Here is a 14,812-nt window from a genome sequence, read left to right as displayed (position 1 = left end):
TAGCTGTTAAAAAATAAAAATTAAAGTAGGCCTAGAATGATTATAAAAATAAAAAAACTAGATTATTGTCTGTATAAAAAAAAAAAAAAATCTCCACTAACTATATTTTCCAAAATTTTCCTCATCTTTTTAAAAAACCTAATATTCTTCTATTTAGTAAAGTTTCTCTGTAATTTATTAAATTTTTACTTACAAGTTTTTTGCCTTTGGAAAGATAAATGATATTATTATTATATTAGTTTCTCTAGTTTCACAGATCCAAATTTAGGCGTATCGATACGCCCGGTGCACTCCAACTCAATTCTCAACCCTAATCGCTAAAATCCCTCCTCTCAGTTGAGATTATTTTTGAAACAGAAACGCTCCAGCCGTCAGCGACGAACAATCCGCCCATCTCAACCATTTTTCGACGCCGTCTTCCCGCCATATACATATTGCTCATCATTGCAATGATTCAGACTGGTAATATTTTTTACAGGCCTAGGGAAAAACAAGCCCAGGCAGATCAGAAGAGAGCCAAGTTTTTCCAGCCAGAGGGAGATCATCTGACTTTACTTGCAGTCTATGAGGCATGGAAAGCTAAGAATTTTTCAGGGCCATGGTGTTTTGAGAATTTTGTTCAGTCTCGATCCTTGAGGAGGGCACAGGATGTCAGAAAACAGCTTCTCAGCATCATGGACAAGTATGTTCTTCTAATTTATCTTGATGCGTACTCGTGGTTGTATGGATCTTTTTTTCTGGTTTCACGTGTGCATGAATGGTTTTAAGAGATGTAGATTAATGTTCTAGGTTTGCTCATGTTTGGCACATTGTATTTTTGTAGTAGTCGTGAATTGGGCATGCCTTTTGCTGTCTGTACTTGACGGAAATGCTGAAATGTTGTTCAGGCCTAGTTTGTGTTTTAAAATCTAGATATATGGTACCTGAGCAGCGAATAGGTCATTACGAATTGTCATGTTGATGTTACCTCATACACTGTTTTCAGAGCATTATTAGCAGAAGTGCTTTTTTCCACCATTTTTTCAGTGGTTAAGTATAGTATCTTTATAAATTATAACTACCCTTTTGTGTATAGCTAAATTGCCAGTATATGCTCTTCAAATGTGCTCTCTTGTGCGGACATGTTAGTTATTTTGATACTGGAATTGTTTTTCTTGGTCAAGTGTTGTTTGTACAAAATATTGCAAAACTGTTTTATAAGTTGATATGGAAATTCAGATGGCATATTACACATCCTACCATCGCCATTAACAGATTTCTTCGATTGACATAGCATTGTCATGTAAGCTCTAGGATAGATTATTATAAAGATTGTCATGCCAATGTCTCTACTAGCACCCCTTGCTTTAGTTTATAACAGTGATCAACAATTTCTGAGTTGAGTATTCTGATTTGAAGATGAAATTGCATTCTGACTATAGATTGTGAATTTCAGGTATAAACTAGATGTTGTCAGTGCTGGAAAGAATTTTACAAAGATCAGGAAGGCAATTACAGCAGGGTTTTTCTTCCACGGTGCTAGAAAGGACCCGCAGGAGGGTTATAGAACCCTAGTGGAGAACCAACCAGTTTATATACACCCAAGCAGCGCCCTCTTCCAGAGACAACCAGATTGGGTGATCTACCATGAGCTGGTTATGACCACAAAGGAGTACATGCGCGAGGTGACGGTCGTCGACCCCAAATGGCTTGTGGAACTGGCACCCAGGTTCTTCAAAGTGGCAGATCCCACCAAGATGAGCAAGCGCAAGCGTCAAGAACGTATTGAACCGCTATATGATAGATACCATGAACCTAACTCTTGGCGTCTTAGTAAGCGACGTGCTTGATATGTGTGTCATCTGCTGCTTTTGGTATTTCTGTATGGATTCAATGTGAATATCTTGTAATTACTTGAGCTAATTTTTGACATGACGTGCACAAAATTTGTGTGGCTTCATTACTTTTTAACATCCTCGTGAAATTCCTTCAACGTCGCAATAAGGGCGTCATCAATTGCTTATTTTCGTTACTGCAAGCAAGCTGGGGGTAGAATCTGTTGTGTAATTTAAAAGCTATTTTATTTCTTGATTTCTACTTTAGGAGATATTAGCTGTTCTGTTCTCTGGACAATGAATTGTTAGGAAATGAAGGAATCATAGTGTATTCTTGAATGTATTAAGGCATTCAATATTTGATGTATTTTAGCACTCAAATATGTATGACCTCTGATCCTAGCTTGTTAGCATGGCCTGAGTTGTCTGCCTGGTCTTGCCTGGAGAAAGCCTGGGAGTCGCCTAGGCGGGCGGAGGTAAACTGAGACTGAAGATCCCGGCTCGAGCTCAGGTTACCAACCAAGCAATCTGAGGGGTTGTGGAAATCTGCATTCTTTAGTGTAGAAAACAGAAAGGTCAATAACAGTGCTAACACCACTACCAACAGCAACGTTCCGTAAATCCCACTTTGATTGTTGCTCTCATCTGAGAAATCTCTTAGACTGCTTGAGTTAGAAATACAATTAAGGCAACCTGGATCTCGATGGGATGAAGTGAGCTGATCCACGTGGGGTAAGAGCCTACAATTATTCAGGCTATTATCCCACATTTCCTGACCAATTGAAGTTGGGGAGGAATTATTTGCTTCAGTTAAAACAGCTGAAGAATCTTGCAAATCAAACAGAGACAAAGGCCCCAGTGATCTAAGTGTCCCAGCAAAGGGTTGACAAGACTGGAAAAATATGCATTCATCATTGTCTAGGAATGGAAGCGAACCATTTGTGCTATTGAAATCTAAATGAGGCATATCAGTTTGTTGGGAGTGGTACTGTAATGATTCCAAAGGGGCCGTGGGCTAGTTTGTAGTTGCGCCGCACTTTGGTTTTGGTTGGCAAATGTCAGCTGGTTCACATGGTTATAGGGACTTACAAACCCTGCAGCTAATTTGTCTTCAATTCCCTGTCCTCTAGAATTCAACTGGCTTAATTGATCTGCGGAAAAATCAGTATCTAATTTTGTCTTGTCAGTACTATTTCCAACGGGCGTTTGACTTCCAAACTTTGTTAGGTTGTTCAACTTTCCTGGTAGAATTGCATGAGATGTGTTCACGTTTATTGCAGCAGATTGATCCATAGATGATTGGGGAGGGTTTTGATTCGGTAGAGATATACCTTCTGAAAAGACACCCGGATTCTTTTGGTTGAGTTTGGCTTGCATGGTCTTCATATCTGCTATTAAATCTCCATTAGCAGCCGATTGCTGTTGTAGAGCAGCTAAAGTTCAAGCATGATTAACAAGTTGAGGTTTCAGTAGCATATTGACTAGCTGTTCCAAAGATAGATTTGAAATCGAGTAAGGAAAAGAGTTCCCATTTCCAATCTCAGGAACCCGAATGTATCGTCTTTTAATCAAATTTCCCCACTCAGTTTCTGCTCCTAGTAGCACAAAAAAGTCATTAAAAAAGCATGTAACAGACTTCCCTGCTTGGAAACAGAATAAAAAACTTACCCAAGAATACAGAGTGTAATGGTCGTTTAAGACTCAAAGGCAGAGAAGGAAATATGAATTTTCAGTGAGTCTCAATTTCCCATGAACTAACCCTGTTCTGTTTACCACAACACCCTGGCTCATCCCACTCTACCGTTGAACATTCAAAGCAAACACCTTCATTATAATGAAGATATGGGCCGTTACATTAATTTAAGGGCCGTTTTTAAAGAGGACCTCACAGGACCTCATTTTTAGGACCTTAGGTGAGCGGGACTGCATTATTAAATAGGTCTAGATGTTTGTCGATCATTTGCTTGTTCTTGGAAGTTGGATCTAGATGTTTGTCGTTCTCATTTGATTGTTCTTGGATCTAGACGTTTGTCGATCATTTGCTTCCGGGCTCCATCAGTACAAAGGTCGTACAATGTCATGATGTTGGTGGAATTCAAGCTACTTTAACCCAAAGTTCAATATTGCACATTGACGTTTGTCGATCATTTGCTTCCGGGATCATCCGAATGTTTCTTCTTCAACTCTGTATATAACAGAGTCATTATTGTAATCAGTCATGATGAAAAGATCAATATACAAATCTCTCTAAAAATACTCTCTTTCTTCTTCAACTCTCTTCTCTCTCTCTCTCTCTCTCTCTCTGTTATCAGGGGCCCTAGTCATTAACAATCAAGTTAAGTGCTCTGTTCAACATTGTCCAAAAGGGTATCTGCTAAAATTGGTGGACATTACTTTCCCAACCAATTTGGACTTCTAATAAGCCACTATCAAGCTGACAAACAAGTTTATGAAAACTAGGTTCATTTGGGTCTGGCCTACCAAGTTTTTTGTTTGTCGGAATCACATCTAGGACCTCGAGTTCAGAGATAGATGCTCTTAATTGCTTGGGCTACAAGCCCCTTGCTAGCCTATCAAGTTTAAGCAAATGGTCAATGCGAGTATTTGGGTTTGCCTACCAAGTTTTCATTATGGCTCTACAAATGTTTGTAATATCCAAGAGAAAGCAGTGATTGGCCTGCAGGCCTTGATGGAATTGCATATGTTGGAGCCTTTATGCTATACAACACTATATATCTGCAAGTAATGGGCAAGAACTTGAACATTTCTACAAATTGAAAAGAGAGAAAATGCTTGTGATTGCTTGCCTAGGAAGACCTTCAATCTTCTACTCCACACAATTTAGCACACATTTTATACATAAATTTTGGTACAAGGCATTTTGCAGCTCACAAGTAAGCCTAATACAATCTTAAAATCCACAAAATAGAGCATTGCAAGCCTGGCCAAATACAGAAAGTCTGTTTACAAAAAGGCATCTTCTACCATGTGGCCAGAACAAGATGTTGAATTATGAAAGGAAAGAATGACCAAAACAGAGCCACAAATTTACAAGGAGAAGCTGACCCCCAATTTACAAGGAGAAGCTGTACGTTGCAAATAGATGACCAAAACAGAGCCACACATTGTAATTTGAAATCAAGTCTGCTTTGGCTTTGGCTTAGGTAATTAAAATAACACTATAGCTGGAATTAATACATTAATCGGAGTGAGCTTGGCTTTTGCTCACTGTTCTTGCTTTAATTGTACTGTCTTGCTTATTTGTATGATTTATTGTTTGCAAGAACCGTCCTCTGGGGCAGTGTTCTTCATGTATAATTATAATTGCCCATGTTATGATTGGATCTGCATGGATCTGTTTATTTCTCTAAATAAACAAAAAAAAAAAAAAATACATAAATCGGAGAACTCCGAATTAATTGTTCTGACAAGTAATTAACACCAATATAAATCACGTTTATTCCTACTAAGCACTCCAAATTAACTCATAAACTCTTCTCCAGATACCTGTGCATGCGCGTACTGGCAATCTTCCTCACTTGAACTAAAAGGAAGCATTCAGCTACAGCTACTTTTCTCCTAATTTAGATGCTGCAGCTAAATATCGAAGTAAACAAATTAATACCCGTCAGTTTGGAGAAAAGGAAAAAATGCAATAAGAAAAATAATTATAAAACAAAATTAATGATGAGAGAGAAAGAGTACCGTGGCGAGCTTATCTATTAAGTTTATGTTGGCTTCAGTTGCCGCTTGCTCAAAGCTATCTTCACATAGAGCCAATCATTTAAACCATTCAAGAACTTCAAGTATGCATATCTCCATGACCTGTTGAATATCAAAGTGCCGCAAACTCCCCAAAATCCAACAGCAAATCCAATCGCCATACTGATGTAAAATCCCAGCGTTATAAACTCATCCTTATCCTCTTCATTGCTCAAGTCAGTTGGCTCATTTTGATCAGCACACATCTTTTTAAGTGGAGGTCCACAGAGTTGAGGATTTCCAGCATAATCAAGGGGATCAAAGCTTTGGAGCTGGGTGCCTGTTGGTATTTTGCCAGACAAGTTGTTATATGACAGGTCCAAGAAACTAAGACGATATATCTGAGCAAGGCTTGTCGGAATTCTTCCATCTATCCGGTTTCTTGATAAATCAAGCGAATCCAATGACTCCAAGTTTCCGATCTCTGGAGTTATTTGACCCATTAACTGGTTTCTCGAAAGGTTTAAAGAAATCAACCCAACAAGATGCATGATTTCACCTGGAATCTCCCCTGTTAATCTGTTGCTTGAGAGATCAATTCTCTTCACAAGGCCCAAAGTGCTTTTGTATGTCTGCATTCTTCCTTTCCATATGAAGCTTGCATCATTGTCATAATTAGTAGGAGCAATTGACCCATTAACCTCACTTCCGCCATGAATACGTGTGCTGGATAGACTTGGATTTCCTTTTTGAGCCAGAGTAGTCAAATTTTTGAGGCATTTGGGTATGCTTCCAGAGATGTTGTTCATAGAGAAATCCATAATTTGAATGTGTGTTAGATGGCATAATTGCGAGGGCATGCTTCCATTGAAGTGATTAGTAGAAAGCATAAGGATAACCAAATTCTTGAAGCTCACACCTAACCATGCAGGTATTGGTCCTGATAATTTATTATCTCCCAGATCAATAACTTCTAAACTTGCGCAGTTCTTCAACGATGAAGGCAATTCTCCAACAAATCGGTTGCGTCTTAATTTCAAAGTTTGCATTTGAAATAAAGAGCCTATTGTCATGGGCATTTTTCCAGAAAAAGCATTGTAACTCAAATCAAGCATGACTAGAGTCTCCAAATGGCTCCAGCAATCTGGAAGTTCTCCAGAAAAACTGTTGCTTGAAAGATTAAGAATTGTTAAACTCATATCTGCACTTGCACATAGGAAAGAAAGCGACCCTGAAATGTTATTATTAGAGAGATCCAGATGATGGACTTCTGACGGAATTGAGGGAATTGAACCTTCTATTCCTCTTATTTGGTTTTGTGAGAGATTAATAATTTCCGCGTTACGAAAATTACTCCAAAACCAACTTGGAAGGATATCAGAAATTCCAGCATTAGAAATATCAAGATGGTAAGAATCATTTTGAGTTTGAAGCCATTTTGGGAAAAGAGGACCGACATTGCAGGAGGCCAAATATATGTAATTCAACTGGAAGGGAGGAACCCAATCAGAATGAAAATTTAAAACTAGTGAGTTATAGGATAAATCCAACTGATATAAATCAGAGAGTTTTGAGAAATGAGTTTCAGAAACCACCCCTTCCAAAGAGTTCATGCTGAAATCGATGCACCATAGTTTGGACATTTGCCCAATACTTTCAGGTATTTTTCCGCTTAATTGATTGGCGCTAAGATTCAAGAATCCCAAAGATGAGAAGCTTGTAAGATTGTTTAATGACCCCGCAAGAACATTCTCAGACAGTTGCAAATCCTTTAACGAGTTTTGTGCACATCTAGGCAATAGTTGAACAAACTTGGATAATTGTCCACTCAGATGATTTGTTTGAAGCGACAATGTTTGCAAATTACACAGCCTTGCAAACGAATTTGGATTCGCTCCTTCAATGTGGTTGTCAGAGAGATCCAGATGCACAAGAGAGCTCATGTTTCCAATGAAATCGGGAATGAAACCAGTTAGATTATTGTTGGAGAGATCCAGATCCACAAGAGAGCTCATGTTTCCAATGAAATTGGGAATGAAACCAGATAGATGATTGTTGGAGAGGCCAAGAGCAACAAGGCTTGTACTGTAGTTGGACAACCAAAGAAATATTGAAGAAGTGAGATGGTTGTCAGAGAGATCAACATACGCAAGAGATGTAGAAGAATTTGTTTTGTAAAGAGTAGGAGGAGGAGGAGGAGGAGGAAGACTACAGTTCTCCAAGGCCAATACTACTAGTTTAGGGAGCTTATTAAGTACTGCTTCTGGCCAATCGAAAACAGTACTGAGATTGTTTCTGCTTAGGTCCAAATCCGTTAACGAAGAAAGAGCAGGGAGCCAATTGAGATTTTCTGGTTGAAGCTGATTATTGCTGAGGTCGAGATTTTGCAATTGCGTCAGGTTTCCAAAAGAACTTGGAATTTGACCAACCAAATTACAGAAACTGAGACTGAGGTACCTTAGATTGGTTAGAGAACCAATGAAATCGGGAATTTGGCTCCCATTGAAGTTTTCGCTTAGGTCCAAAAACGTTAAAGAAGAAAGAGCAGGGAGCCAATTGAGATTTTCTGGTTGAAGCTGATTATAGCTGAGGTCGAGATGTTGCAATTGCGTGAGGTTTCCAAACGAACTTGGAATTGGACCAACCAAATCACAGAATCTGAGACTGAGGTTTCTTAGATTGGTTAGAGAACCAATGAAATCGGGAATTTGGCTCCCATTGAAGTTTCCGGCTAGGTACAAATCCGTTAAAGAAGAAAGAGCAGGGAGCCAATTGAGATTTTCTGGTTGAAGCTGATTATAGCCGAGGTTGAGATGTTGCAATTGCGTGAGGTTTCCAAACGAACTTGGAATTGGACCAACCAAATTACAGAAACTGAGACTGAGGTACCTTAGATTGGTTAGAGAACCAATGAAATCGGGAATTTGGCTCCCATTGAAGTTTTCGCTTAGGTCCAAAAACGTTAAAGAAGAAAGAGCAGGGAGCCAATTGAGATTTTCTGGTTGAAGCTGATTATAGCCGAGGTTGAGATGTTGCAATTGCGTGAGGTTTCCAAACGAACTTGGAATTGGACCAACCAAATCACAGAATCTGAGACTGAGGTTTCTTAGATTGGTTAGAGAACCAATGAAATCGGGAATTTGGCTCCCATTGAAATCAATGACTGAAAGGTCCAAATACGTTAAAGAAGAAAGGGCAGGGAGCCAATTGAGATTTTCTGGTTGAAGCTGATAATTATAGCTGAGGTCGAGATATTGCAATTGCGTGAGGTTTCCAAACGAACTTGGAATTTGACCAACCAAATTACAGGAAGAGAGACTGAGGTTTCTTAGATTGGTTAGAGAACCAATGAAATCAGGAATTTGGCTCTCATAGAAATCAATGGATGCAAGGTGCAAATATTGTAAATGCTGCAACTCAATCAGTTTAGGACTAATCATCTTACCTTGGAAAGAATATCCAAGAATCATCTCATCATAGGAAGAATATTCAAGATGAAGTTGAATCACATGGCCAGTTTGGTTGCTACAATAGACTCCTTCCCATCTGCAACAATCTTGTTTCTCGGCTTCTGAACCCCAAGTTGAGAGAGGATTGGACTCATCCACCTCACTGTCATCCACCAGGCCACGTTTGAATGCAAGTAGTGCTTGCCTTTCCCTCTCTATGCACCTCCTCACTGTCACTTTAGCATCTCTGAGGCTGTGGCTGTGGCTGTGGCTGTGGCCAACTTCTCCTCCTTTTACGTTTTGTAGGAAAAGGATCGATAATGCAAGAAAGAGTTTCAAGCACCTTCCGTCGCCCTTCATGTTAATTGATCGATAATGCAAAAATACTGCAGGTATATATTGAGATATGGTTGTCTCCGTGTTTTTCCATATATGCTAGCTTGCATCAGATATATATAGGAGAAAAGGAAGAAAGCCGTTACAAAGAAATATCTTCTTGCACATTTGGACTTGACTTTAGTGATACATATGGAAATATCTCTGCCCAACCCGATATTAATATAATATTTATATATTTATTGATACTAATAAATGAAAATTGGGTTGTTATTCAACAACTATAATACGAGAGTTTTTCAAAACACTTTGGTTTTTGACCAAGTCTATTTCGAAATGCTCCTATAATTTAGGTTAATATCACATGGGGTCTTACAATTACACATGAAAGTTTCTCGTATTATAGTGATGATCACGAAACACTTAAGTATATTTAGTGTTCGATATCTGATGATAGAGTTTCGGAGCAGCTTCCTTTATATTGTATTCGGATTCTTTGATTTGATATGTTTTGTGCTCGTTAAATGATTAGTACATGAATTACTCAATCCCGTTCTTCTGGATTCCTGTGGTTCAAGGAAATTGTGGTCACTCACCCCTGTATATAAATTATAATATAGGGGTTATTAAAAAAAGAAGTTTAAAAATTAAACAACTAAAATGAACAAACTAAAACTAAGGAGCAAAATACGCTCCCACTGAAGCAAGAGAGCTTGGGTGGTGAGATGCATATGGATTAGTTGACGAGCAATTCTCAGTCAGAATAGGGGCGAGATGCTGAAGACGATGACCAATTCTCAGTTGGGTTGGGTAGTGAGATGCATCTGGATTTTTTTTTCTCACCATGCCCAACCCATATGAGAGAGAGGTAGAGAAGACAGAGAGATAAGGCGTGCAAAAAGGGGGAAGGGGAGGTGCATCAGATACATGGGATAAGGGAGTTTTGGGGTGGGCTGGATATTTTATTTTTATTTTTAATTATAATAGCTTGGATGAAATGAATGATGATCACAATACTTAAATTAATATTCCACTACTTTAATTCTCAACAACAACCAAATTGATTTTTAACATGTTTTTTTTTCGTTTCCCCATTGTTCGTGCTTTGAAGGGTTTTGCTTCTTACACATGTTATTTTTCTTTTAATTTTTTGTATCAAAATGTCATACAAAGTTTAGGTTTTTTATAGTTAAGAGTCAAAGGTGGGTTCAACAAAAAATAAGAATCTTGGGTGGCGTCTTGTAATTTGTAATGAGGAGAACTCTCTACTTATAATTTACAAAAAGAAAAAAGGAGCTCTTAGATAAAGGTCCAATTTCACTTATGTCATCAGAAGTGGACTATACCAAATTTTCTAAAAAGAATAAAAAAACTATACAACGTACAACTGACTCTTATGCATGTCACTATGTGGAAAAAGATAATTAAAGAAAAATTTGTCAGTGGTCCATGTAAACAAGTAATAAATCATTAAATATTGGAGAAATTAATGGATGAGATCGATGACTTGTGACTTAGATTTGATATGGTGATTTGCCTTGCAACCAACTATTGACTTAGACTTAATATGGTGATTTGTATTCCAACGCGTGCCCCAACTTGCAGGTATTAATTTGGCTTGACTTGGTAAGGTGCCTTCCCGTGTCCACTCAACCATTGACTTTGAGTCTTATCCCCCTGGACACAAGCTACAAATATCTTCTTACAAATGTGGACTTGACTTAAGTGAAACATATGGCAATATCTTTGCCCAACCCAATACTAATATAATACCCATATATTTATTGATACTAATAAATGAAAATTGGGTTTTTATTCAACTATAATACGAGAGCTTTTCAAAACACTTTGGTTATTGACCAAGTCTATTTCGAAATGCTCCTATAATTTAGTTTAATATTACATGGGGTCTTACAATTACACATGAAAGTTTCTCGTATTATAGCGATGATCACGAAACACTTAAGCATATTTAGTGTTCGATATCTGATCATAGAGTTTCGGAGTAGCTTCCTTCATTTTGCATTCGGTTTCTTTGATTTGATTTGCTTTGGTGCTCGTTAAATGATTAGTATATGAATTACTCAGTCCCATTCTTCTGGATTCCTTTGGTCCAAGGAAATTATGGTCACCCACCCTTGAATATAAATTATAATATAAGGGTTATTAAAAAAACTAGTTTAAAAATTAAACAACAACTAAAATGAAAAAACTAAAACTAAGGAGTAAAACACGCTCCCATTGAAGCAAGAGAGCTTGGGTGGTGAGATGCATATGGATTGGTTGACAAGCAATTCTTAGTCGGAATTGGGGCGAGATGCTGAAGACGATGACCAATTCTCAGTCGGGTTGGGTAGTGAGATGCATCTGGATTTTTTTCTCACCATTCCCAACCCATACGAGAGAGAGGGAGAGAAGACAGAGAGATAGGCATACAGAAAGGGGGAAGGGGAGGTGCATCAGAGACATGGGATAGGGGAGATTTGGGGTGGGCTGGGTATTTTATTTTTATTTTTAATTATAATGGCTTTGATGAAATGAATGATGATCACAACACTTAAATTAATGTTCCACTACTTTAATTCTCAACAGCAACCAAATTGATTTTTAACAATTGTATCATGTTTTTTTTTGTTTCCCCATTTTTCGTGCTTTGAAGGGTTTTGCTTCTTACACCGTGTTATTTTTCTTTTAATTTTTTGGATCATAATGTCATACAAAGTTTAGGTTTTTTATAGTTAAGAGTGAAAGGTGGGTCCAACAAAAAATAAGAATCTAGGGTGGCGTCTTGTAATTTGTAATTAGGAGAACTCTCTACTTATAATTTACAAAAAGAAAAAAGGAGCTCTTAGATATAGGTCCAATTTCACTTATGTCATCAGAAGTAGACTATACCAAATTTTCTAAAAAGAATAAAAAAACTATACAACGTACAACTGACTCTTATGCATGTCACTATGTAGAAAAAGATAATTAAAGAAAAATTTGTCAGTGGTCCATGTAAACAAGTAATAAATCATTAAATATTGGAGAAATTAATGGATGAGATCGAAGACTTGTGACTTAGATTTGATATGGTGATTTGCCTTGCAACCAACTATTGACTTAGACTTAATATGGTGATTTGTATTCCAACGCGTGCCCCAACTTGCAGATATTAATTCGGCTTGACTTGGACTTAGTATGGTGATTTGATATAGTGCTTGCCTTTCCCTCTCTATGCACCTTACTGTCACTTTAGCATCTCTGAGGCTGTGGCTGTGGTTGTGGCTGACAGAATATATGTTCAATTTCACTTATGTCATCAGAATTGGACTATACCAAATTTTCAATTTCACTTATGTCATCAAAATTGGACTATACCAAATTTTCTAAAAAGAAGAAGAAAAAAACTGTACAACGTACAACTGACTCTTATTCATGTCACTATGTGGAAAAAGATAATTGAAGAAAAATTTGTAGAAAAGTTGATGTAGATCCAAATTCTTATTGAGGAGTTGGGTTTAATCCTCGGATTTGATGACTTTGATACAAGTCCTTTAACTTTTGTGCCACATAGAATTACATTCCTTTTAAAATATTTTTTTATGTAATATTTTTATTATTTTATTTTAAAAATCATTTTTTGTTCTAATGTTGCCCATAATGACTTGAATCGTGTAATAATCATTTATGTCACATTGCCTATTGCCTATTGTGTATATATATATATATATATATATATTTTTTTTTTCATATTTTCGACAATGTGTAATAGTATTTTATGTACCTTTTTTTTATTTTTTATTTTATAGGTAACATACAATTTTATTTTTTCTATTTTTGTATCTGACTTATAGGTAGTCTTCTAATTTACGTTCCTAACTTATAGGTAATATGATTTATCACCAAGTATTTTTCATTGCTAATAATAACACTATTTACCTGTATGTCAGATACATAATTTAATGTGGGTGCTTGTCTGATCGATTGGTATAATATGTGGGTCTTTACTTTTTATTGATTAAATTGTATTTTATCCATAAATGTCAAAGGACCTACATCTAAATGTCAAAAACTCGAGGACTAAATCCAATGACAGCTAATCGTTTTGGACCTTGATCTAAGAAGCCCAAAAATTTGTCAGTGGTCCAAGTAAACAAGTAATAAATCAATGAATATTGGGGAAATTAATGGATGAGATCGCAAAGACTTGTGACTTAGACTTGATATGGTGATTTGCCTTTCAACGCAACTATTGACTTGGACTTAATATGGTGATTTTTCTTCCAACGCGTGCCCCAATTGACTTGCAGGTATTAACTCGGCTTGACTTGGTAAGGTGCCTTCCCGTGTCCACTCAACCATTGAGTTTGCATCCCATCCCCCTAGGCACAAGCTACAAATATCTTCTTGCAAATGTGGACTTGACTTTAAGTGAAACATATGGAAATATCTTTGCCCAACCCAATATTAATATAATACCTATATATTTATTGATACTAATAAATGAAAATTGGGTTTTTATTCAATAACTATAATACGAGAGTTTTTCAAAACACTTTGGTTATTGACCAAGTCTATTTTGAAACGCTCCTATAATTTAGGTTAATATTACATGGGTTCTTACAATTCCACATGAAAGTTTTTCGTATTATAGTGATGATCAGGAAACACTTAAGTATATTTAGTGTTGGATATCTCATCATAGAGTTTCGGAGCAGCTTCCTTCATTTTGCATTCGGATTCTTTGATTTGATTTGTTTTGTTGCTCATTAGATGATTAGTATATGAATTACTCAGTCCTGTTCTTCTGGATTCCTATGGTCCAAGGAAATTGTGGTCACCTACCCTTGGATATAAATTATACTATAAGGGTAATTAAAAAAACAAATTTAAAAATTAAACAACAACTAAAATGAAAAAATAACTAAAATGAAAAAATAAAAGGGAGACTTTGGAAAAACCCAAAGGAGAGAGAAATTTTTTAAAAGAAGCTAAAATGGACAAAATTGCCCTTATTTATTTTTGGATTTCCTAAGGAATCCTTTACATTTGCATGTCTTTGATTTGAAAGTTGAGAGGTTTTTCTGTCTTTTTTGAAAAAGCTTTGGCTTTTTCCAAAAGTGAAAGTTTTTTTGTGGCTAAAACCTAAATTTACTAAAATAAAACTAAGGAGCAAAACACGCTCCCACTAAAGCAAGAGAGCTTGGGTCATCAGATGCATATGGATGGGTTGACGAGCAATTCTCAGTCGGAATAGGGGCGAGATGCTGAAGACGATGACCAATTCTCAGTCGGGTTGGGTAGTGAGATGCATCTGGATTTTTTTTCTGACCATACCCAACCCATATGAGAGAGAGGGAGAGAAGACAGAGAGATGGGCGTACAAAAAGGGGGAAAAGGGGAGGTGCATCAGAGACATGGGATAGGGGATGGGGGTGGGCTGGGTATTTTATTTTTATTTTTTAATTGTAATGGCTTGGATGAAATGAATGATGATCACAATACTTAAATTAATATTCAACTACT

The 14,812-nt window shown here is 37.0% G+C and overlaps 2 protein-coding genes and 1 pseudogene across 3 annotated transcripts; 1 reads left to right on the top strand and 2 right to left on the bottom strand.

Moving 5' to 3' along the window:
* LOC18779160 (probable pre-mRNA-splicing factor ATP-dependent RNA helicase DEAH5) lies at positions 269 to 2,153 on the top strand. The gene is made up of 2 exons (XM_007211998.2): positions 269 to 682; positions 1,436 to 2,153. The coding sequence occupies exons 1-2, from the start codon at positions 450 to 452 to the stop codon at positions 1,827 to 1,829; spliced, it is 627 nt and encodes a 208-aa protein (XP_007212060.1). The 5' UTR covers positions 269 to 449; the 3' UTR covers positions 1,830 to 2,153.
* On the bottom strand, positions 1,944 to 3,713 carry LOC109947322 (annotated as a pseudogene).
* On the bottom strand, positions 4,583 to 9,485 carry LOC18778829 (LRR receptor-like serine/threonine-protein kinase GSO1). 2 transcript variants are annotated; one of them, XR_002270464.1, is made up of 3 exons: positions 5,520 to 9,485; positions 5,322 to 5,411; positions 4,583 to 5,181 (listed from the first exon to the last, which is right to left on the bottom strand). XR_002270464.1 is itself a non-coding variant. In XM_020558388.1 (2 exons), exon 1 carries the CDS (start codon positions 9,323 to 9,325, stop codon positions 5,543 to 5,545), a length of 3,783 nt encoding a protein of 1,260 aa, XP_020413977.1. In that variant the 5' UTR covers positions 9,326 to 9,485; the 3' UTR covers positions 4,629 to 5,411; positions 5,520 to 5,542. The 2 variants fall into 2 exon arrangements, 1 of the variants encoding a protein (XP_020413977.1); XM_020558388.1 differs by having other exon boundaries at positions 4,629 to 5,411.

The sequence above is a fragment of the Prunus persica genome, chromosome G2 (genome assembly GCF_000346465.2).
Source record: "Prunus persica cultivar Lovell chromosome G2, Prunus_persica_NCBIv2, whole genome shotgun sequence".
Lineage (NCBI taxonomy): Eukaryota > Viridiplantae > Streptophyta > Magnoliopsida > Rosales > Rosaceae > Prunus > Prunus persica.
This window is presented reverse-complemented; position numbering and strand designations above follow the sequence as displayed.

Coding starts and splice junctions, on each gene's coding strand:
- LOC18779160 (XM_007211998.2), top strand. CDS start 450: ATGATTCAGACTGGTAATATTTTTTACAGGCCTAGGGAAAAACAAGCC. Junction 683..1,435: donor CTTCTCAGCATCATGGACAA/GTATGTTCTTCT, acceptor TGTGAATTTCAG/GTATAAACTAGATGTTGTCA.
- LOC18778829 (XM_020558388.1), bottom strand. CDS start 9,325: ATGAAGGGCGACGGAAGGTGCTTGAAACTCTTTCTTGCATTATCGATC.